The sequence below is a fragment of the Pyxicephalus adspersus genome, chromosome Z (assembly GCF_032062135.1).
Source record: "Pyxicephalus adspersus chromosome Z, UCB_Pads_2.0, whole genome shotgun sequence".
Lineage (NCBI taxonomy): Eukaryota > Metazoa > Chordata > Amphibia > Anura > Pyxicephalidae > Pyxicephalus > Pyxicephalus adspersus.
In genome coordinates this window covers 67,352,686-67,378,698 of record NC_092871.1, presented here as the reverse complement: position 1 = coordinate 67,378,698, position 26,013 = coordinate 67,352,686, and the positions used below count along the sequence as shown (strand labels likewise).

The following is a 26,013-nucleotide window of genomic DNA, read 5'->3' as shown; positions in this document are numbered from 1 at the left end:
CAGCGGCTTTACAGACTACCACAGTGAATCTCCCGAGTCTCTTTTCCTGGCTGCCCAAATATTTGCACTGAAAGTGGAAGACATTACTATGTAATAAACTGGTGTCTAAAAAGCATAGAATGAGTGAGATAGCACTCACACTATGAGCCAGAGATTGGGTGTGTAGGGAATACATAATGCTAATAGAAGGATAGATTTCAAGCAATTAGTTAGTGTCAGTGGCTTCACTTAAATACAGCACAAAAGGGAAGTTGCTGAGTGATCACACAATTGGCTTTAGCTACATAAATACTTTACAGGGCTTTAGGGATATAACATAGGATCATGTTTGTTGCAATCAAAATAGGACAATAGACACATACAGTGTTACCGGTACAAACCAATTAGGTGTTAGATTTAAATTCTAATCTCCAATAGAAACATGGCAGTTGGAGTCTGAGTGGCCAATACAGGCCACAAAAAATAAAACAAACAAAAAAAATTTGCAGCCAGTAAAAATCCCTACATGACCCAGGCTACTGACCTATTATCTGAAGAAGTAAGGATGAGGAGGAGAAGTCTGATTTGTCAATTTATGTCTGTATGTCAATATATTAGGCAAAGCAAACCCCAAGCTGCCTAGGAGACCCTTCCTTGCCACATCTTTCCAGAATTTCTCACTGATCCATTAGTTCAACCCCCTAAACATGAGTTTTTAGGTAAGAGGCAAACCTGTATGACCTGTATGTTTTCTCACCAAATAACAATTGGTGGCTCAGTGCCTAAATGATCTAATGTCATCCTTTAGTGTAAGAGGGCCAGGGGGTACATCTAGCCGTATGCAGTATTCACATTTGATCTTTGGTACGATTTCTAGGAGAAACATTCTAAGCAAGATGTACGGTTCCCATAACGGATAGTTACTTTGTAGCTCAAAACAACATTTGTGCTTTAAAAACACTTTTGGCAGCTCTCAAACTTAACTCTTCTTAACTTCTGACATAATTTAAAACAAAGATACATATTAACTCTCGTAAGCAAAATCTTCAAAGAAAAAACCTATAACAAAAACAAAAAATGTTATAACCTACCTGAAAAAACTGTAACCAATATTTATAGGTTCATGCCCCATGTATTTGTTGATAAATCTACGATCAAAAAGATCATCAGTTTGGCCAATTTATGAGGAATTCGAATTACTTTTTTTTCCCAGACTTTTGGCATCTTTAACACAAGATAAATAAATAGTACTTTACCACAGCCAAACACAGATGGTTTATGTCTAACAAAAGCAGAAGCCCCCTTCTCATTAACTGCATCCTGTAAGGGTAGAGGTTTTGCCCCATCTGCACCCTCAGGTTCAATCTTAAGCTTTTTTCCCATTCTTACCGCAGAATAGGTAAAACCAGCAATCTATTGTTTGTTAGAGGTGTTGTGGCTATTCTTGTGAATAGAACCCATGTGTATTTATCTTTTTTAGGTTTACCATATCACTGTACCCTGTGAGCTTCTCAGATATGATAAAGTGAAGCGCTATTTTACCTTATTTTTTATGTCTAGGTCCAGTAAGATAGAAAGAGATAAAAAAAAAATAAGTTCTGTCTACTTTATACATAATACCTTTATTATTTACAAAATTAAAACCTACATGTGCATTAAATCAACCTGACCTGCATGTAAAGCTATATTGATAACATGACACAAACAGTGGTTTTACTACCCAGTGGCAGCCATGTTTTAGGTCTTTAAAAATCTAATCAATAATTGTAGAGAGCAGTAAATATATCTATATACATTAAGTACGATTCTCATTTTCTCAGTTGTTCACATTGTCTTAGGATAAGGAGAAACTCAGCAATTTCATTATGTGTTTTACATTAGGACAAAGAGGACACCAGCTAAAGATATTGAAGTAAGAATGTCCATCATCTGTACAGAAGATATGATTTAGGTTTCTCAGGTCCTTAACAGGAGAGGTGGTACTGCCTCAGCAGAGGAGACAGTTCTGGTAGGATGACACAATACCTTCCTAAGAGTTAGCAGGATCTTTTTTTTAAGCTTCCAAGGAACTCCACCTGGAACCAAAATTTTGGTTCTCGTCAGATGGTTTGCTGTTGTTTACCTGACCTGTATGTGCTGAAAAGGACAATGACAGCAAAAATAATTATGAGTACAAAGAGAAAAATTAGAGTGGCCCAGCAACTGAAGTTGGTGGCTTTGAGAACAGAGGTCTCTTCAGCGGGGATCATGTTGGTGAGGTTCAGCATATATCCAAGGGCCCAGCCGATAGAAGTGTCCCCAGCCTGAAAAAAAAAAAAATTATAGGATCATCATCTCCTCTTTAGAAGTCCCCTAAGAACTAGGGAGTCAAAAGTGGAATTTAATCTTTTTATGTTAAATTAAATTGACTTTAACCAAGTAAAATTGGTTATACCTTAACCAATTTTACTTTCTTTGCCACAGGATTCTGCAATGAAATAATGCAGAATGCAAGTAAGTGAGAAAAAAAAACACTAAAAGCTGTGTGCCAGATATGGTCATGGTTATGTGGGAGTTTGAATTTAGCCTATATTATTAGTATGAGTTCACACCTTTAATAGGGAGCAACTGTCAGACCTTTTGACTCTAGCCAAAAATGGTGTGCCTAAAAGCAAAATAAAATTTAACAAAATAAATATAGGTCTTTCTTAGGTAGGCCTGTTTAAGTATATTGTAAAGCTAATGTTCACATTCTTGCATATTCCCATTTGTGCCATATTTATCTGAAAAGTGAAGATTTTTACTTAAACTACTCAAACCATGTATCAAAAAGCATTCACAATGTCTAAGGAGAGTAATTCCCTATGCAAAGGACATCCTTGTTTTCTCATACTTATCCCTGACCTTACTCCTTCCAACACTACTATTGTCACCTATCACAGTAATAGACCAACAGTTAGTGCATGAGAACACACATCTGTTAACAGCGGTGAATATGTAAATTTACAAAGCTAAGGTCCTGGAATGTAGGTGCCTACTTCAAAAGTTTGCAGTTTAATAATTGGCTTCAATAAAATGGTCCAAGTACCTTTTTCTGGAATGTGATATCAGGGAAAGTGTTGTTATCAAACTTGTAGCCTTGGCTAGTTAACAGGTAGATGAAATTAGCAGTGGCACAGTATCCATGGAGATGTTTCTGTTGAGTTGAAGGCGTCTTGCTGGACAGCTATAGGAAAAAAACATGGGAAAGACAAAAAACTTACATAAGAATATAAAGAAATGTTCTCATCTCTATGAGTCTTAGACACACCCAAGTTTCTGTTTAGACAACAACCTGTAAATCTAGGTTTAATGATGGTGTGCCCTACTTTTCAAAGAACTGCAACATGAACATGCATCAGATATGATTGGATTCATGAAAAAGCAACACCAGAAGTACAAATAGAGCCACGAGAGCCGCCTGACCAGACACACCTAAACATAAACTTATGCATACCAAATCCATTGAAGTAGGTTGATATTAAAGTATTTAGTGCATTCTAAAGAATTATGTTGGGTTAGTAAGGTACAATCCTGACTAAAAGTTTCTTTGAAATGAGATACATATGTTTGTTTTTTATTTTACAATTACTTTTTACTACAGTACATATCTTTTTCCTAAACTGCCCTGAAAAAGCAAAATTGAATATTCTCCAAACATCAAGTATACTTACCTTTAAATAACCCTTTTACGAGGAGACATTTTTTAACCTTCAACTCATCTCCTATATATTTCTGGGTTAATTAGAACTTAAAAGACATAACTCCTTTTTAACAAGTCTCACCAGCTACAATATCAGGTATGACTAATTTACTATATAACTTAATTACTTCCCCTATAGACTACTCTATCCTAATAGATAATACTATTTTTTAATATTCTTATTATTAGAACTCACCAGGGCTCTCACTGCAAAACAGTGATCCCCCTTCAACTAGGCCTTGATAGCCTTAGGATCAGGTAGGATAAATCAAGGAACTTATCCTTCATTTTTTTCATATTGTACTCTCTTATGTAATATGTAGCTTACCACCTATTACTTAATTTTCACTACTCTAATATTTCAGATTCTATATTATTCTTTTCCTTTACCACTATAAAAAAAAGAGCTGCATAACTTGCAGAAGAAATCTTTTGCTAAACAGCTGAGACTGAGCTCTTCTGCAACCTCTTGTAACTCTTTAATGACCAAGACAAACTCTGCAGTCATTTCTTCTTACATATCATAGCACAGCTTGCTCCAGAAGTTAATGAAGGTCTAGGCTCCATTTTTTTCTTGCTTTGTTTGTGATTAAGTCTGTTACGACTTGCATACATATTCAACCTAAGAACAAAGCAGCAGTCCCTATCTCATATGTAACCCGGGGTTTACCTGTACTATTGAGCTATTTTTGAAATATATTTGCCAAAAAAAGCCCTCTTTCTCTCCCCTTGTTTTCTTTTCAATTACTTTTTGTAATTCAGTTGACATGGCAAAACACAGCAGCCACATTTACTGCCAAATCTGTAGGAGGGAAGAACAAACCACACAATGGAATTTTAAAGCCCCAAGTAAAAGTCTAAGTAAATAAACAGTAAATTTGTAAGTATTGCCAAGAATATGCTACCTATAAATGTTTGGAACAGAATAGTATTTCTCTGGAAATGAATACGGTCGAATTGAACTAGTAACTACGGACTTTCTGACCATACAGGATGCCTCATCTTGGCAATGGTATACACTGGCATTTGTTGACTATTTCACTAAACACATCATATCTGGATCTACAAGGAACTGCTCAGTCAACTGCTTGTAATTTATGAATATATGTGCCCTTTTCATATAGGTGTTCCAAAAAAAAAAAAAAAAAAATAGTTTTTGTCCAGAGGTATGAGTTCTGAAAATGTTTCCTTGTCCATTGGCCAGGAATATAGACTTTTTTTTTGTCCAGCAGCACAGAATCTAGACAGACTCCTTTATCCATTAGTCAGAAATTGGCCAGTTTTCTAACACTGTTACCTTTTTAAAATTTTGGGCTTCAAAACTCTGGGAAAATACAATAGGGTCATTAGAGATATATGAGCAAACGGTCAACATTTACATACCTCAAAAATTTCTCCAGCAGTCGCCATTACATACAGTACATTATAGAGTCAAAAAAGCATTCAATTAAACTTGTATAAACTGCTAGCATATTCTCCATCCTCAAGTTTGGAAATGTATCTTTGTTTGCTGGTGTTTAGATTTTTGCAGTTCATACAGAAATATAATGCCTCATCCTTCTGAAAAACATGACAGCTCACAAACTTTGATTTTCACGTGCTATACCTCCATTCTTTATTTTTTAAGACAGACTACTAATTTGTAAAAAAAAAAAAAAAAATGGTCATAATGGTATGACTGATGGTATTCATCTAACCATAGTAATCGTTCTTACATTTTTGTGGTACTTGATGTCCAGCGTCTGTTTTTCTCTGAAAACATTTAGGATGGCCAAAGAACCAATTCGGGTTTAGAGTAACCTCTACTTGAAGGTCAAATTTGAAAAAACAAGTATTTATTCTTTTCTCTTCTGTATATATGAAATCTCCCTCAGACTATATATCATGTGCACTTAGTAAAATGAAAATTTGGCAAAAGCTAGCATGGTCTTTCCCCAAGGTGCAGTATAAGTAATAACAGCACCCTATGTTGAGTAAAAATGTACTAAACAAGTCTTCATTTAAAATATGCACGACTTTTAGGGAGAGCACCCCTTTGTTATCCTTAAAAACAGATATTCCTCCTTACGAGATACCCATGACTAATTGATGAAGAGCAAACTTTTTTTATGTGCAGTAACAATAAAATAGAATGACTAATACACAATTATCAAAGAGAATACAAGTGTATTCCAGTTTGTCATGACTCACATCGCTGAAAGTAGAGGAGCAGATGGCATCGGTGGCGGTACGCAGGTCCTCCAGAGAACTGACTGGCATTCTCATTACAGACTTTATGAAGTCGACTGTGTAAAAAAATGCTGCAAATGCCTGAAACAATCATTAAAATAATAATGGTTACTGCACCACAGACTATTGCATGTGCTTGTATGCAGCATATAATTTAACCCCCTGCTTTATTTTTATATTAGGCACTAACATCAACTGAGCAGGCACTGCTTTGCAACAAGTTTCATGTGGGACTTGTAAAAAAAATATGTGAAATGCTGGCCTACCAACACTGTTTCCATTAAATGTCACTTCCCACATGTACCAGCTGACAAAAAGAAATATATCTGGATTGGCATAGCCAAATGAATGAACTGAAGGTGCACCAAGTTGCTTTCAGTTGTCGCTATTAATGAGCAACAGAAAGGCAATATTAGGTGCAATTTATTAGTGGTTAACCTAAAAAAAATCTGCACATGAAAAACATATAAGCTGCTATTGCTAACCTTTCCTTCTGAAAAAGCTAGTCTCCTGGCCGTTATCCTGGGCCTCTTGCTTCAGTACTTACCAAGGACAAAGTGACTTTCAGAAGGGGGATAGCAGAGGTAGCTTTTCTAACTGCCATGACAGAAATACTTTAATACACCAAGTACATAACTTTAACTTGATATCATTTTGTTTAGGTTTTTTCTAGCATCTATCACCTAATGCTCTTGGCTATTCTCTTTATGGCAGTAGATAACATAGCTGGATGTAGGCAGAGACCTTACATAATGTTAAAATGTATTTAAACAAACTCTTAGGATAAAAAAAGTAATAAAATTCAATTTTTTTTTCTTTTTATGACAATAAAGGAATTGTATTTCAAATCGATATGTGTCAAGAATGAAATGTGCAATGTGCATGTGATCCACTACGATGGCACTCTCATTCAATGGAATATTGCCACCTGCTGGTAAAAAGTAGTAACCAATCACTGAAAAAAAAATCAGGTAAAGACATTTTGAATATGATATTTGGCCTGAATATTTTAGAAAGAACATCTAAAACACTAATGTATATAACAGATGTGTATGAAAGTACACCCTCATTGGAAGGCTAAACTCGCCTACTTGAATAAATGGAAGGGACACCCATTGTCGCTCTTGGGGAGAATTGCGTCAGTGAAGATGATGCTATTGCCCAAGCTTCTATATTTGATTGAAACCCTCCCGGTTCGGGTCCCCCTCCTTACCTTGAAGAAGTTACAGGCTAGCATTTTGAACTTTATCTGGGCTCACAAACGTCACAGACTTTCAAAGTCGGTGGTTTGTACACCTAAAGCACTCGGAGGTATGGGGGCTCCGGACCTGATAAAATACTATGTGGCAACGCATCTTCGCTACTTACCTTCCTGGACTATGTTAGTCTCCCCCAGTGTATGTCGGAAGTTGGAGGAAGCTTGGATTTCCCCACTTCATCCTAATGTGATGCTTTGGAGCTCTTCCTGGTTATTGCCCGAGGGATTTGCTGTCCCAGATGTTTTTTATGAGGAATACCTGGAGAGCGTATAATTCTAAGTACATTCTTTCCTCTCGGGGCTCTGTGCTTATATCTATCATAAAAACCCCCTCTGATACCTGACAGCTTAGCTAAAAATATGTGGCAGCCATGGCAAGACCGGGGATTTTTTCATCTCCAAAATGTATTACATCCAGTGGAAAATAGATTGCTTTCCTTTTCGGAGTTGCAGGAAAAATTTGATCTCCCTCAAACATCCTTTTTTGCTTATCTACAGATTAGACATTACATACAATCACTCCACTCTGTGCTCAGATTCTCTGAAATAACTCCTTTTGAATTTGCATTGGAGGTCCATTTTCTAAGGGCCTCATTTCCTCCATTTATGGCCTTCTTCAGGAATCGGCAAGGAAGGTATCTGGTAAATTTGTATACATGAGTACCTGGTGGAGTATTTTGGGCAGTGCCCTGGAGCAGGATACATGGTCCATGCTGTGGGAAGCAGCAAATAAAAGCTCAATATGTACGCTTTATAAAGAAAATCTTATGCTGGTATCATACGCCAGCGGTGTTACACCGCCTGTTTCCGGAGGTAGATCCAACTTGCTGGCGCTGCGGGTCCCATTATGGGACTCTGGAACATATTTTTTGGTCCTGTCCCCTTATTCAGGGCTATTGGGGGAGAGTCAATGCACTAATTGGGGACGTGACTCAACAAAGATTTCCCCTTGACCTGTTCCACCACTTGCTGGGATTGCCCCTTATGGACCCCCCCAAGTCCGCCCGTCAGCTTATTACACATATTTTAGTGGCTTGCTCGTACTCTAATCTCCACCAAATGGAAATCCCGACTGCCCCCCTCTATGGAGGATTTGTATGCTCGTATTCAAGACATACGCCTGATGGAGTACCTCACTGCCCTCCTCTGAAACAGGGTTGCGAAATTTGAACAGATATGGGAACCTTGGGATGCCTACTATACCAGTCTACAGGTTTAATATGTCGCTGGTTCCAGACGCCACTGTGCTTCCAATCCACCTTCGTTTGTATCCCCCCCCCCCCCTCCTATTCCCCGGCTTAGCTTCGTTTTTTCTTTTTGACTCATTTCTTGTTTTCTGTTTATTTATCTGTTGTTTCTGTATTTCAATAGTCTATGGAGTTTGATAGACCGGTACAGTACGGCCACCGTTTTTACTGTTACATACGCCAGAGTTTTATGTACCATTATCGGATGTACCTGTATGCTGTGTTTACGAGATGTTTTGCTGTATAAGCCTGGTTGTCTTTGTATGTGAAAATGTTCAATAAAAATTCAGGTTAAAAACAAAAGAAGGCTAAACTCAATATTGTAGGTGCTATAGGTCCTTTTCCTACACATAATGGATTTCTTTTACGTAGTAAGAAGTCATGCTTTCTCTGCCAAATCAAAACACCCCGCAGCCTCTCCAATATCTTATTGATGACGGTAGACGTACTGTACAGGGGTGCTATAACCCATACACACTAATATATATATAAATAAATCAAAGAATTTTCTGAATCACATGCTACTGAAGAGGAGAAACATAGTAACTTAACATAATAAGTAAGTAGAAAGTAACATGTTCAACACCTTGGGAGAGACAGGAAATTAGCTTTCTCCAGAGTGAACATATATTATCCAAGCAAAAATTTGAATGCAACTTTCAATAAGCTATAGTATAAATTTGCTTTGAAATCGTTGAATTATAGTGCAGCAAGCCAGCATAAACTGCAGAGGTGAAAAACATACTTAAAACGTTGGTTGTTTCATGTTACGGCAATCATGTTAATTTTCTGCCATGGTGACTAAAATTTTACAGATGTTACTGAATTAGTACAGATGTCAATGAATTCGTAATGGAGAGAAAACTCTTTGGAACATCCATCAGAGAAAGAAGATACTCATTATATTTTGTGCACCCTGCACAGGAAGTGCCAATGAATGTGTAATCAAATCAGTGATGTAAACTTATCTACAAGTAGAAAATGTCAAGAAAACGTACTATGAATTTCCCGCACACTTTGGGCTGGAAGATTTTATCGAAGGAGCAGGAAGCATAGGGACAGCCATCAAACTGGAATAGTTTGTTCACTTGTTGCCTGCACTGGTCAGCATCTCCACTGCCGGAAATTGTCATAGTCACTGAAGGGTCGTAGTTTGCTGGCCTCTCATTTGAGGTGCACGGGGACTCATATATATCACCGAATGGTATTGCTTTGCTTAAACCTTTGGGCCAGCATGGATTCTGAATATTTACCGAGGAGGTTTGTCCCTGAAAATAAAACAGAATACATATTGAATGAGAATTTATGCTACAACAGGGGTTCTTTTGTAAATAAAACAAAATGGAAAAATATTAAAGAATTAAAAAAAGGAGTTCTTGGAGGTTGAGTGGAATATCCCCCCTCACCGTGTTTTACTTGAATATGCAAAGTTAAAGACCTGCAGTACTTCCAATAACCCCAAATATAAGAGCTGCAGCTTGTACCTAATTTGTTTTTACATCTCCCAACCCACTCCATGGAAGGCAGCCGAGGGGGGTTTACCTTGAGCGGGGTCTAGAGATTTCTTATGACAGCTCTGTCCCTGAATGCAATATATATATATATATATATATATATATATACACACACACATACATACATACATACACACACGAAGGGTCTTGAAAAAGTTTATGCACTTTTAAATTTTCATTAGAAACGGTTAGGATGGGAGCAGTAGTAAATGGTTTTCAAAAGTGTCATGCCACTAGGAAAAATGCATCACAAAAGGGAAGATGACTACAGAAAGCAATCTAATTTGTTTTTGGAATTCTAAATACAAAGTGTTACAAAAAATAGCAGAATGTTTGACGAACCCTCAAAAAAAAAAAAAAAAGTATTCAATATCTTCAAGAAATCTTACATTATTTTGATATCCTACATTATATTGATTTCTTGTCTACATTATATTGATTTCTTGTAATTAGTTCACAAAACATTGGACAAATACCTAATTCACTATTTTGTTAGTAATTACCAGTATTTTTTATGCTTGCAGAATTTTGAATTGTAAAAATTCAATATTTATATTCTGGCACTAGATGGCACCACAAAACAAGCATCAAAAAGTGTTTATTATATTTAACCTATTTTCTATTTTTTCTTTTTTTATAATAATGTTCTGAAAAGTTTCAAAGCTTATAAAATGTTATATGTGTAAACTTAGAATGTCATGACACCAGCTGCATCATAGCTGTAAGATATAAAAGCTAACAAAGGCAGAGTACATTAAATGTAGTTGTATTTAACGTATACAATTTTTTTTCAAGTTTTGCATAAAATACTGATGGATAACAAGCCATGTCATGTTTTATTGCTATGTCCCAACTGGGGAGATTTACTATGTTTGTCCTGTAGAACAACTATTACCTGCAAAGAATAAGGGAAAAGCCACCAGGGGAGAGCAGCACTTACTACTACCTGCTGTCAAACCTGCAAATGCTGGTTCTAGATGAACCAGTACTGCAGTAAGAGCTGGGAAGTGGCTGGCAAGGTGCCGGTCTCCAGGAGCCATACGGGGCTGCCTGCTCTCGCACAGGTCTGAACTTTCCTTATGATACGGTTTATATGAGATCTAAACCCCAACTCAATTGATAACATCTGTATGAGGTGCTTGCCATGTTTTTTTCTATAAAATATAGTTTACGCTTTTTCTTTGAATTTCAGTGCCAAAGATTTTTTTCAATCCAATTCGTGTTTACATACACTGTTTGCAGCAGCTTCCCTATAGCGATATTTCTGAAACTACACAATGTGTGCCAGCACAGCTACTTGTAGTCTACATATGGGGTGAATATGGCATGGTGCCAACACTATTCCTTTAGATGAGCACACTGATATGCCAATTATTAGTTTTAAGTACACAAGTTTTAAATCTTTTAGCAACTTTTTGGTTCTCTCATTTATTAGCTGTTGAAGTGGCTGTCTCTGTTAAAAGCCATCCTAAAAAGGGCTGCTGGGCACTGTACAGTGTTAACAAAATAAACACAGGCATTCCCCTGATGCAACCATACAGTAGGGTTGTCACAGCTCCATGAATTCTAGTAGGCATGTGAAATAGAACTGAACAGAATATTTGCAAAGTTTTAGGCTCCAGAGCACAGCTTCATTTTTGTTTTACTTTGTTGCAGCAATTTAACTCTGGCTCCATTACAGCTCCAGGCAACTGGGCGTGCTCCAAGCTCTGTAGCTAAGGAATTCCTTGCCTTGTTTAGAATAACCTTAGGCTAATTTATGCAGACAAAAATAACAGTAGGAATAGGACACATTACAAAAACATACTTTGACGTTTTTTATGGTTTTAAAACATTTTATTTACCAAGTAAATATGAATATGATGTTTTTATATATTTATATATTGGATTCTCTGGAGACACTTCTGAGATCATTCACAGTTATCTGACCTGCAGTTGACCTTCTGTTTAATAGTAAGTCAGGTTGAAAAAAAGATATATTCGTCCATCAAGTTCAACCACTAGGGAAATAAACATATCCCAGATATAAACCCCTATGGAGGAAGGCAAAAAAACACTGGTACAATTTGCTCAAACAATGGAAAAAAAAAATCCTTCCAATTTCATGAGGCAATTGGATATTGGATGTTCCCGGGATCAACAGTCTCTGGTATCTTTACTTTAAGGCTTTAATACCCAGTTATATTCTGTGCTCATCCCAAACAATATTATTTATAAAGATGTTAAACACTTCCAGGGGCCGAGCTGACTGAGTCGGACGGGTTGTACCTCGGCTCCCCAGGGGAATTGCTACACCGGCTTTTTAACACCACTATGCCGGCTCTTATGAGGCACAGAAGAGCCACCTACACTTCCTGGGGATCGAGTGGCGGCGGGGGCAGTAGAGAGTGAGGAAACCGCCACTCGCCACATACCCAGGGCGGGGACCCGTGCACATGCTGCAGGCCACATGGCAGGAGCCATCTTGCCTGCCCAGCGTGCTTCATCCTAACAGGGGAAAAAAATGGCCATAATATCATAGAGGGACAGAGGACCCGGCTGAACATACTTCAGAAGTGTTTAATCAGCCTGCACACTACTGTGCCTGCAAGTTATTGAGATCTGCATCTGTGTTCTGTGCCAGGCCGAGCTGGTTCCTTTAGTGCTTTACCTATAAAGCTATTGAAACTTGCATCTGTATCTTATGCTAGGCTGAGTTTTGCTTCGTATCAGGCTGAGCAATTGAAATCAGCATCAGTGTTTCGTACCAGTATCGAGTTAGTTCTTATAGTGCTGTACCTGGGCTAACTTGAATTTAAAGTGCTGTACTTGGAAGCCATTGAAATCTGCATCTGTATTCTGCATCAGGCATAGTTGGTCCCTGCAGTGCTAAATTTATACCTTATTGAAATTTGCATTTGTATTACATATTAGGCTGAATTGGCCATTACAGCAATATTTACACCATGGATAAATACATGGGGAAACACTCAGCTACAGCACTTCGCAAGCAACAATCTAAATAAAAATCAAAGGACCTTCAGAAATCTAGTGTGCCCTCTTTAACGTTTTCCCCACCATCATCTTAATTAATGCCTATGCAACACTCACAAGACCTGTCTACTTCTGATCTCGAGGCATCTATGTCTTCATGCCACAGCAGCTGAGGTGATAAAGTTTCTTACACCATACTTTGACAAAAAGTTCTCTACTCTCCCACATTTGAAACAGAGCTGGCAACCGTTGCTTCCAAGACTGCATGCATAGTGGAACTGGAACAAAGGGCGAGTGATCTTGAGGACCAAGCTCTGGAAACACAAGGCAAACTTACTACTCAAACTACACTGATTTCTTCACTAGAAGATAAAGTAGAAGACCTAGAGAATAAAAATAGGCGCTCCAATCTACGCATCATAGGCACTCTGGAAAGGGCAGGATATATCATGGTTGATATGCCATTGGCGCTCAACCACACACCTTTAATCCTGCGGGCTTTGGAACGGGTTAATCGCGTGGGCCTGGAGTGCCCCACTCAGCCAGAGGCCTAGGCCAGTGATTGCAAAGTTTTTTCACGCATTGGATAGCAGCTTTCAGCATATCGAAAGCAACGAGACCTAAAAGTGGCTTAGGACAAGCTATTATTCCAGGATTTCTCCCCATCAGTAGCTCAAAGACGCAAACAGTTTGTACCGGTTTGTCGCCTCCTCGCAGAAAAAGGAGCGCGTTTTGCCCCGTATAGAATGTTTCTGATTTATACTATTCTAACCTGCGTAACTGTGTTTTACCTGAAAGATTTCTTTTCAATGTATTTAACGTAGAATATGAAAAATGTGGGATATTTTGTTACAGAGATCACACTACTGCCTGGAATGGATGGCAGAGGTTTGAGTTTACATATATAAAACAGAGGATTTAGAAAAAAGGTAAATGTGTTGTATATGTGATTAATGCACTTCAGGTGTTTGTTATGGTAAGAGATACAGATTTTGTAATTTTGTTATACGTGCAGAATGACTACTGACTTGCTGGAGGATCTGAATGACCCCTACTGGCTGAGTTTGGGATTGCTCTTTTCTGAGATAGATAGATCTGCTGGCTGTTTTTTGTTACCACCATGACATCCCCGCCAGGCACTTCTCCCCATATAGTAGACAACCCTCAAACTAAATTGCGTTTGATATCCTGGAATGTGGCTGGTCTAAACAGCCCTTAAAAATGTAAAAAAGTACTGACAACGTAAAAAACCTGATATTGTGTTTCTGCACTGGAAAACAGGTGACACTGCAACTCTGCGCGACACTTGGATTGGGGAAACGATTGCCATTTTCCTGAACAAAAATCTCACCTAAAAGATTACTACGCTATTGGACAAGCAGAGTAGATATGCAGTGGTAGTGTTGGAACTGGTGGGGCAAAGGTATTCATTATGTTCCATTTATGCCCCTACTGGTAATTTAAACTCATTTAACGCATCTTTCACACAAAAATTTCTCAAAGAAAACTATCTGAATTTGATAGTGGCCGGTGACTTTAATGCCATAGTGAACCCTGTTCTAGACTGCTCCAGTTTGGCCCAATTATTTCAATGGGAATTCAGCGTTTATTGACCCAGACTACTTTGGTTGATGCTTGGAGGTTTCCTAACCCCAATGAAAAAAGCTACACCTGATATTCTAAGGCCCATATGTATTTTTCAAGAATTGATTATATTTTAATTGATGAATCTCTCTATTCAGGAGTTTCTGAGGCGTAAATGGCAAATTAGAATACATCTGACCATGCTCCTGTAGTGCTGGCCTTAGATCTTCCCCAATGCATTAACAGGACATTTCAAAGGAGATTCCCAACATTTTTAATAGGATCACCGTATTTCACAAATTATGTGAAAACTCATTGGGCGGATAGCCTTGATAAGCGCAGGGAACACCTCAAGGTATACGCAGAGTTACAGTGCAAGGTAACTAGGGCTTAAAGGAATTTCCAGGAACTGGTTCACAGGCTGCAAAATTGAAATGGCAGGAGGCCCTTACCTGTTTTAACACTTATGTTGCCTCCAGAGTAGAAACACAACTTAGGTACAAAAAGCAAAAGTGTTACAGGTGGGGAAATAAAGTGAGCTCATTGCTGGCAAAGTTAACCAAACCCCACCCAGGAACTCAAACGTCATATCTTTAAGATAGTTGATCCCATGTCCCGAGTAGCTCACAAATCTTCAAGGGATATAATTAAAATTTTTGAGAACAATATGAACAACTTTATTCAGCTCAACCAGTACAGCCGGTGTTATTAGATGATTTGCGGACTAAGGCTAGGCTACCTAAACTGGGCTCAGATGATAGGGAAGCCCTTAACAAACCAATTTCACTGGAAGAGGTCCAGAAGACAATAAAGTCCAAGGCCAAGCCGAATTTTATAAGCTACTCCAAGAGGACGTGACACCCCTCCTGACTGAGGTTTATAACACTATTCTCCCACAACAATCCCCATTCCCTGAGCTTAATGAGGCCCACATGATACTCATGCCTAAAGAAGGTAGGGATTGAACCGCGATCTCGTCCTATAGGCTGATATCGCTTTTGAACTGCGATTATAAGATTTTGGCGAAGTTAATGGTCAATAGGCTTCAAAACTTTTTTGCCTTCCCAGCTTAACAAACACCAATTGGCATTTGTCGGAGGCAAACATGCAGCAAAAGTTGCAGCATCTGCCCCCAACTCCCCTAAAACAATGCTATTAAATTTAGATGCTGAGAAGGCCTTTGAGAAGGTAGAATGGCCACTTTTGCAGTGCTGGCTCAACGGGCATTTGGCCATAACTTCTTAACTTTTATTCAATATCTTTATAGTTTACCTCAAACACGACTGTTTATTAACAGTACTCTGTCCTCCCCAGTGGAGATGAGCCGAGGTACCCACCAGGGATACTCACTTTCGCCACTGCTGTTTATTCTGGCTTTAGACCTATTGCTGAGACTTATTGCTTAAATGGTCTCTGGATTTTGTGGGTATACTAATAGGTACCAAGAGGGTAAAAATAACAGCATTTGCAGACGACTTATTACTTTATATTACTTACCCAAGGACTAGCCTCCCAGCTATTCTGATTCATTTTACCCAGTACAGCTTGGTCTCCGGATAGTCTAATAATTTGGATAAATTCAAAGCCCTGTACCTGACCAATTGTGTTAGACCTGTTTGGGGTTCTTTATATCCTGTGGTTTGGTGCAAGGAGAAACTGCAATACCTACGAGTTCAAATCACCAAACAAACAGCTAAACTGTACAAAGCTAATGTTAAACCCCTGTGGCATGTTGTTAAGACTCAACTACACAAATGGTCTTCTTTTACTCTCTCCTATCTGGGCAGAGAGCCTGATTAGGATGATTTTGTTCCCTAAGCTTTTGTACACCAAATGTTACCAATCCTACTTCACCAACCAGATCTCAAAGAATTATTTAGATCATTTAGTTTTTTTTGGTTTAGGGAAGCAGGAGAGCTCGGGTAAGCATGCATATTATGCATCAAACTGTTAACAATGGAGGGCTAAATTTCCCCGATGTAGAATAGTATAACTGGGCTGCTCTTACAAGATATCTTAGGGATTGGCTACATGATACAAACGATTACGCTGACACGCTTTTGGAGCAGCAAATGTTCCTGAAATGCGCCCTCAAATATATGCTAAATCTGCACAGGGTGCTGCTCCCGGCTGAGGTGATAACAAACCCACTTTTATACTCAGGTTGGCAAGCGTGGCACAAAATAGGGGGATTTTTCCAACTAAATAGTCACTCTACCCCTTCACCACCCGACAGTGCATAACCCAGATCTACCATTGGTAATCCAGGGTAGATCGGTTGAGGAGAGACGGGTGATACGACAACTGACGGTTAAATCTTTGACTAATAGTATGACCATAAAAGCCCATTTCCTACGCAGCTTCAGTGTCTCTTTACCCTTTTATGGAAAGGGAGGTTTTTGCATACCATTAAATCTGCTCCTTTGTCTCCACAATAACACAGAGATTTTTGGATAAAGATTGGACCAATGCTCTGGATAAATTGTTATTTAGGCCGAATACAGAAAAGAGAGCCATAACGGAAGTTTATCTGGCTTACAAACCAATACTTAATTATGAGGAGAAGAGTACAGGTTTAAGTAGATGGCATGTGTTTCTTCCAACTAGGTGCCTAACAGAAATTCTGTCTGACTACCGTAGAGCCTGGAGGGCGATTCCCTTCCCAATTGTACAGAGAAATGGTGTTCAAATTTTTTCACGGTGCACGTTTCTCCACACCGCTCCCATCTTATGGGTTTGATCGAGATGCCCCACTGTTTGAAATGTGGTGCAGATTCATTTCATATGTTCTGGGGCTGTCCCCTAGTTAAAAGATTTTGGAGGCAGGTGGTGCGGTTTTAACGGTTTTAACTAAACCACGTGGTAACATACCTCCCGCTTACTCCTACCTTGGCTCTGTTTGTAATATTGTCTGAACAGGTCCGGGTAGCCAGAGGATGTAGCAGACTCCTTGGAATTATATCAATGGTGGCCAAGAAGGCAATTTTACATAAATGGCTAAGTGCAGACCCCCCTACTTTGCATTTATTTTTAGTAAAGCTTAGACATGTTTTCCAAATGAACTGGATAGAAGCCTCAATTCACAAAGATTTAAAGACAACATTTTTTTGAGCTATGGGAGTAAAATATAAATATGCTACCACTGGCTACTAAACGGTGTATAATATCCATGTTTGAGCAGACTTCTGGTATGTCACCAGGCTATTTGACAATGACCCACCGGTAGTCTTGTAATAGGTTTCACACAGAATTATGATGGTCCCCTAATGTATCCTCTATTGTAAGACTTTGTCTACCTGAGTGTAATTGCACGATAATTGTTAAGTAATGTTGAGTTAATGTCTGTATTTCAGTATTGTTAATTTGTTAGTATATGGTATGCTGATTCACCTGTGTTGATATTTTCTGGTATGTTGTACTTGATGGTTTACAAATTCCTCTATTTTTTTGAAAAATAAATAAAATTATTTAAAATAAAGATGTTAAACAGTAAAGGTCCCAACACTGAACCCTGGGGTACACCACTAATAACCTTGGACCAATCAAAGAATGAATCATTAATCACAACTCTCTGGATGCTGTCTTTAAGACAGTGCTCTATCCATTTACAGATTGACCTTTCTAAACCTATTGTACCCAACAGAAGGTTAATATGCAAGTTAGGGTCGGTGTCAAATGCTTAAGCAAAGTCCAAGTAAACTACATCAACTGCTACTCCACTGTCTTCCTGTTAAACTGTATTTGTCTTTCCTAAGTCTATGAAAATGGCAAAACATGAAATTCAACAGCAACAAAAGCCTATACATATTATTCATGGGATTTCTTTTCATGTTTCTCGGAAAGTGTGTAGTGATTCATTAAAACCTCAGAATGATTAATTGTAGAAGACTGGAGACAGAACATGGACTCATCCAAAGGCTTAAATAAAAGACCTTCGGGTTATTTGACCATTATTATTATTATTATTATTATTAAACAGGATTGATATAGCGCCAACATATTACGCAGCGATGTACATTAAATAGTGGTTGCAAATGACAGACTAATACAGACAGCGATACAGGAGGAGAGGACCCTGCCCCGAAGAGCTTACAATCTAGTAGGTGGGGGAATTTACACACAATAGGAGGGGGATATGTAGTGGTGGGAAGTAGTGATGGTTTCAAAAGACAGAAGAAGATGGGTAGGCAAGTTTGAAAAAATTGGTTTTGAGTGCTCTTTTAAATGAGCAGAAAGTAGCAGCAAGCCAAATAGACGAGAAAGACCATTCCAGAAGAGTTGGGGCAGCTCCAGAGAAGTCTTGTATCCGTGCGTGTGATGAGGTTATGAGTGAAGAAGTCATTAGTAGGTCATTGGAGGCGCGAAGAGAGTGGCTGGGGGAGTACTTTTTTACCAGGTCAGAAATGTAAGTGGGACAATAACTAGGGATTTGAAGGCAAAGCACATGAGCTTGAATTTGATTCTAAGGTGAAATGTAAGCCAGTGTAGAGATCTGCAAAGAGATGCAGCGGAAGAGAAGTGGTGGGAAGGATGGATGAGTCTGGCTGCAGCATTCATATTAGATTGGAGAGGAGAGAGTCGGGTTAGTGGAATACCAGAGAGGAGGATGTTACAGTACTCTAGATGAGAGATTATAAGAGCATGTAAAAGGAGTTCTGTTTTATCCAGGTTGAGTTTCAAAAATCGGTCAGACATCCATGATGAGATGGCCGACAGGCAGCATGAGACCTTATCCAGGACTGAGGGAGACAGGTCAGGGGTGGACAGATAGATTTGAGTGTCATCAGCATACAGATGGTACTGTAAGCCAAAGGAGGATATGACACTACCGAGAGAGGAGGTGTACAGAGAAAAGAGAACTGGTCCAAGGACTGACCCTTGGGAACACCAACAGTGAGGAGAGTGGGCGAGGAGGAGTTACCATTGAAAGAAACTTGAAAGGAGCGGTCAGACAGATAGGAAGCAAACCAAGAGAGAGCAATGTCACTGATACCAATGGAGTGCATGATTTGTATCAGAAGGGGGTGATCAACAGTGTCAAAAGCAGAAGAAAGATCAAGGAGAAGGAGCAGGGAAAAGTTGCCTTGAGACTTAGCTCTGATGAGGGCTGTTTCAGTGGAATGGGCAGCTCTAAAACCAGACTGGAGGGGGTCAAGGAGAGAGTTGGTGCTCAGGTAATCGGTGAGTCTTTTGTAGACTAGACGTTCAAGAAGTTTGGAGACATATGGGAGAAGGGAGATAGGACGGTAGTTGGAGGGTAGGGAGGGGTCCAGTGAGGGTTTCTTTAGGATAGGGAGAATTATGGCATGTTTAAAAGCTGAGGGGTATTTACCAGTAGAAAGGGAGAGGTTGAATAGTTTGGTTAGGGCAGGGGCCAGGGTAGAGGAATGGGCACAGAGTGGTCAGGTAGTAGACGGAGATGAGAGAAGAGAAAAGACTTCATCCACAGTAGTAGGGCTGCGGGAGGCCAATGATAATTTACAGGTGGAAGGGGAGGGTATGCGTGGAGTGGCTCGGTGGGCAGAGACATCATGTCTGATTTTGTCTATTTTATCTCTAAAGTAGGTGGCAATGTCTTGCGCAGAGAAGGATGTTGTGGGGGGAGCAGGTGTGGGGTTTAGGAAGAAGTCAATTGTAGAGAAGAGGTTGCGTGGGTTGGCAGCTTGAGAGGAAATGACTGCAGTAAAATAATTTTGCTTGGTGACAGTGAGCTCTGTGTTAAAGCTTTGAAGCTTGGCTTTGTAGTCCATGAAGTAAGCGCTGGGGCCAGATTTCCTCCACTTGCGCTCCGCTGCACGAACAGTCTTTTGTAGCTGTTTGGTGTTATTGTTGTGCCAGGGTCGGGGGTTGGCAGGGGAAGCAGAAGGTGGCAGGGGCAACATTATCCAAAGCCAAGGAAAGAGAGTGGTTTAACATGGTGGCAGCTTCATCTGGGGAGGTGATTTTGGAGAGGAAGGGGGTTAGCGACGCAAGGCAGTTTGAGAAAAGGTTGTGGTCAAGGTTACGGATATCTGTCTGCCATTGACCTGGTCTGGAATGTGGCAAGGGAGGGCAAGAGTTCGATAGGTTGAAGGTGAGAAGGTTATGATCAGAAAGGGGGAATGGTGAGTTGTCAAGGAGAGTGAGGTTACAGAGTATAGAAAATACCAGTTCTAAAGTGTTTCCGGCTATGTGTGTGGGGCCATTGATGTTCTGTGTGAGTCCAAATGAGGAGGTAATGGAGAGCAGTTTGGCTAAGGAGGGAAGGTTGGGCTCATCCATTGCAACATTAAGGTCACCAAGGATGAGGGTGGGCAGGTCATGGGAAAGAATGTGTGGGAGCCAGGATGCAAAGTTATCCAAAAATTGTGATACTGGGCCAGGGGGGCGGTAGACAACAGCAACAATGAGGGGTAAGGGGCTAAAGAGACGGACAGAGTAGACTTCAAATGAGGTGAAAATGAGAGAGAGTGGGGTAGGAAGGACTCTGTTAGGTGAGAGACCCACACCACCCCCTACTTTGTTGCCAGGTCTAGGGGTATGTGTAAAGTGCAGGCCTCCATAGGAGAGAGGAGCAGCAGCAGAGGAAGAAGTTTAGGCTGTTTACTCATTCTGCTGTAGATAATTAACTTGTGCTTAGTGAAGAGGGTGAAAATTCACATTACAAAAATATCCAACCATGTGTAAAGAAATGTAAACAAAGCAGGACTCTTTCTTGTACATGATTGGATAGCGAAAATCATGAAAGCTACATCTCATTTACTAAGTGAATTATCGCTTGCAGACTTTGCTAAAACTTTGATTTTGCCAAGCAAACTGCCTTAACACCTTGGGTAAATCAGCCTAATTGTACATGAGAGATTACTGCTGTGCTCCATCTTTGATAAAGGATCCTAGAGCACTGTGGATTAGTCAATGTAAATGTTTTTTCGTGAATAGATTAGAAAAATGTATATTAATCATTAAGGACAAGAAAATGTACAGTTGACCACAATGTTCCCAAAAATATCCACTGACCTATCCTTTATTTGAGAAAGCTCAGCATACCTGAATTACTTTGGACAAGACTCTTTTCAGCACTTGGTCTCTGCCGTAACACAGAAAGCTATGTGTATACACGCGATATGACTGTCCATACAGCCGCAGATTCACCTCGTTCTCTGGTCTGTCAATCTTGTCAGGAGTCTCAAATGTAATTTGTGTAGATGCCCCACCAAGATCCATTGCGCCCAGAGTCCCCTTCCTTGGTTGGAACCACTGCCCAATCCAGCTATACTGCAAAACAGATACATCAGAAGGGTGAATTTTTAGTGAACACAAAAAAAAAAAACTAAAACTTATCTTATTTTATTAATGAAGCTTAAATAACAATTCTTATCAAACCAAATCAACAATCCAGAGTGTTTAGTAACCCATCAGCAGTGTCCTGTAAATATCACAATTGATTGAAGTCAGAGTGTTTAGACCTGAAAAGTTATTTCAAGGGTTCACCTCATGTTAAAAAGGGTCAAAAAAAGAATAAAGGTGGAATGGGAGTCCCTGACATTACGTCATATTACTGTGCTTCTGTTTTGGTGCGACTAGTAGATTGGTTTCACAACAGAGAGGACAAAGAGTGGGTTTTCCTGGAGAATCCACTGTCCCCAATTGATCAACGGTCTATGCCTTGGGTAGACCAATCCCTCCATCAATCCAGTACTTTTTTATATGGTCTCACTGCAGACCTTCTACATATATGGGATGTTCATATCCGACTAGGTAAACTGCCCACACGCCCTGGCCCAATGACCCCTCTGTTCCATAACCTGGCTTTCCCCTCTGCTATGGGCTTATCTCAGTTTTTAGTATGTGATGCCTCTGATGTCTACAGACTAAGTTGTATACTACAAGACAGACAAGTCCCTCCTTTGGCGTCCCTTACTATACCCCTTCAGAGCAGGATGTTATCCTGGTTTCTATATAGGTAATTGCATTTCTATGTGTCTTCTTTTTCTAATGCCCCTACACTACACAGGAGATTGACTGGATTTGAATCAATACTTACCTCTGGTTCCAAACTGTCCCACATCATCTCACTGCTTTACATTTTGTTTCTACAAGAAATCGATACTGGTACTTCCGTGTATATTAGGTACTGGGAACGTGACCTGGGCGACTTAATCCTAGAGGATGATTGGGATAAATTGTTTATCCTAACCCCCAAGCTGGCTTTAGCCTGCAAAGCACAAGAGACCAACTTTAAGATTGTGTCTAGATGGTACTATTGCCCGGTGGATTTAGATCGTATTTCTCCTTCTACATCCGATAGGTGTTGGCGCTGCCTCTGCAGCAGAGGTTCTATGATTCATATCTGGTGGGAATGCCCGTTGATCTTTAGCTTTTGGGAAAAGGTCATTCAAATGTTTGATATCTGTACAGGGTCAGATATCTATAATACCCCTAAGATAGTCCTATTATCCATTATTCCCGGTTCGAATACAACCAATAAACATGGGAATAGTTTATTGGTTGTGTTTCGGGCCTCTAAACCAGTGGTCCCCAACCTTTTTGGCCCCAGGGACCGGTTTCACGGAAGGAAATTTCTCTGAGGACCGGGGGGGGTGGGGGGGTTGCACAGAGAGAAAAGACTGTGGCGTCTTCTCTTTTCTCTCTGTGCACCTCTGCTGCTTCAAAGCGATCACATGACATCTGACAGCCAATCGAGCTGCATGTCATGTGCTCGCATAGCTTGTACACAGACTACTGTGTACATTTACCGGCATCTCATACAAACACCGCTGCGGACCACTTCCGGTCCGCGGATGGTGGTTGGGTGCCGCTTCGTTTTCAATAATGGATCATGTACTCGCGGCCCACTGAAAACACCGCCGCGGACCGGTAGTGGGCCGCGGCCCGGTGGTTGGGGACCGCTGCTCTAAACTGTATCTTTTCCCCTACCCCCCCTTATGCTTTGGGCCGCTGTTAGTAAAGTTTTGTTTGTTACCCTTTCACCTTCCCCTGGGTTTGAATTTTTTCCAAGGGAGATAAAGTTCCCTCAGAGAATAGGCATATCTTGAATGTGCCGTACATTTTGGTTGTATTTTGAATGTATTAAGATGTATAGGCAGCCTATAAGGCCTAGAGGGCAGATTCCCTCATGGCTATTTTTTAGGAACCTTGTTGTTTACCTTGTTTTCTATTGTATTCCTGTATTGAAATGTTCTTTTACTGACTGCTGCACGTTAAATGTGATTGTTCCCCACCCCCCATTTTTTTGTTGTTTTGCTTTGTTAACTGTATTGTAAATGTTGGAAAAACTTTGCCTAATTGACACAAAAGGTAAAAAAAAACACTGGGTTAGTGAGTTAACTACACACCTGATCATGAAAATAATGTCAATGTAAGAAATCCGGTAAGCTTTACAATTTATTAAATTTGAATTATCCTTCTGATATGCAGTTGTTCGTTAAGAAACCTCATGGCTAGATCTCTAAGAGTCTGAAGTTTAGCATGTCTTGCTTGTGCTCACCTGTTCATTTTTGTTTACACCTTGGCCTTGTGACAGAGAAATGGTCCAGATGTCTAATCATCATTCATGCTTCACTATCATTCAAATGTTTTCAAGCATGCCAATTCTTTAAATTTGGCCTACCACAACATGTGATAGGTCTATAGAATAATCCCAGCCTTTTCCACATCAAGCCAACTGGGGCCTGCAGTTATTATGGATACCATAATAATCTGATTAGACTAAACAATCACATCACAAAACCTCATAATAAAAGAGTGCCCTCTTTACTACAAACGAAAAAGTCATCTAGATTCAACAATAAGCCCTTGAAGTAAACCTATCATTGAAATAAATACATTAGGCAAACAGAGAACATTAAAAACTAATATTAGTTTGTGTTGAGCTTTAGCCCTATTAGTTTGTGTTGAGCAATATTACAAAACTTTACTGCTGCAGGGCTTTCTAAGATTACCTAAAGCCTAAGCAAAGATCACATGGCTGTCAGGAACATGGCTACATAGGTTCACTCAGGTTGGAATAGGTAGCTTTGGGCATAGTAGACATTTAAATGTCAAGTTCTTTTTACCTTGATAAAGTTTTCCAGAAGATAGTTGGCAGTCACCCAGCCAAATACACCTTCATCTTGGCCGGACAAGATATTTGCCCCTCGAAAATCAAAAGGATAAGATTTCATTGTAGCACTGACAGCCTCTAGAACTGCATCAGAAGCAATTGAATTGGTCAAGCTGTGGAAAGAAATGAGCGAGTTATTGGTATCCATTGAGTAACCACACAGTTTCTAAAAAAAAAAAAAAAAAAAAATAGTTTAAAAACCCATCACAGAAACAAAAAAAAATAAAAATTAAAACAGAATTTGGAACAGGATTTGCAGGGATGAAGAACATTCATGATTAATGAACAAAAGAACAGGTATTTCCCATCAGTGTTTGATCTGTTTATTAAATGCCTTTTTTTTTAAATAGATTTTTACTCATGTGATTCAATACCCTAATTCAAAACATTTGTAATTAAAAACACTTTTTTAATGACTAATCTATTAAAATATTATATGTATATATGTATACACATATATACATATATATATGTGTATGGTTGACTTCATTTGTACACACAGCAACTGTAGTGAAAATGCGATTAACATAAAATTGCCTTACAAGTCAGGATGCCCTTTTAAACATTTAAAAAAAATTAGATTTAAAGTAAATATATTGTAAGGAGAAATGTGTGCTGCTATTCCTGAACAAGTCTGCAGTAGAGGAAAATATGTAAGAAAATGTCAAATCCAATAGTCATTGATAATTACATAGTAGGTTAGGTTAAAAATAGACATAAGTCCATCAAGTTCAAGCACTAGGGAAATAAACATTTCCCAGATATAAAAAACCCTATGGACATAGTTGGTCCAGAGGAAGGCAAAAAAACCCTGGTACAATTTGCTTCAACAGGGGAAAAAAATTCCTACCTTATTCCATGAGGCAATCGGATGTTCCATGGATCAACAGTCACGTTTTTTTTCAACTTTAAAGCCCTAATACTCAGTTATATTCTGTGCTCTCGGAAAAACATCTAGCTTTTTTTTAAAAGCAATCTATAGTAGTTGCTAAAACTACTTCCTGAGGGAGCCAATTTCACATTTTCACAGACCTTACAGTGAAGAATCCCTTCCTTATTCGGAGCCTTAACTCCTTTTACTCCAGACGCAAAGAGTGCCCTCTTGTTCTTTGTAATGATCTCAAAGTGAATAATGGGGAAGAGAGTTTTCTATATACACCGTTTATACATATTTACAGGGTGATCATATCCCCCCTTAAACGACTCTTCTCAAGGGAGAATAGATTCAGTTCAGCTAATCTCTCCTCATAGCTGAGCTCATGCATTCCTTTTATTAGTTTAGTTACCATTATCTGCACTCTCTCAAATTCAACAAAATGTCCTTTTTGTGAACTGGTGCCCAAAACTGGACTGCATATTCCAGATGTGGTCTGACCAATGCTTTGTACAGGGGAAGGATTATGTTT

General features: G+C 39.4%; 1 protein-coding gene across 1 annotated transcript in view; it reads right to left on the bottom strand.

Moving 5' to 3' along the window:
• Positions 1–1,575: 1,575 nt before the first annotated feature.
• ENTPD2 (ectonucleoside triphosphate diphosphohydrolase 2) overlaps positions 1,576–26,013 on the bottom strand; it is a 52,092-nt gene continuing 27,654 nt past the window's right edge. The window contains exons 4-9 of the mRNA XM_072429815.1: positions 24,561–24,720; positions 21,532–21,759; positions 9,433–9,702; positions 5,891–6,010; positions 3,047–3,184; positions 1,576–2,282 (exon numbers count right to left, since the gene is read on the bottom strand). Coding sequence (XP_072285916.1) covers positions 2,079–2,282; positions 3,047–3,184; positions 5,891–6,010; positions 9,433–9,702; positions 21,532–21,759; positions 24,561–24,720 — 1,120 coding nt within the window. The 3' untranslated portion in view covers positions 1,576–2,078. The remainder of the gene's footprint in view (positions 2,283–3,046; positions 3,185–5,890; positions 6,011–9,432; positions 9,703–21,531; positions 21,760–24,560; positions 24,721–26,013) is intronic.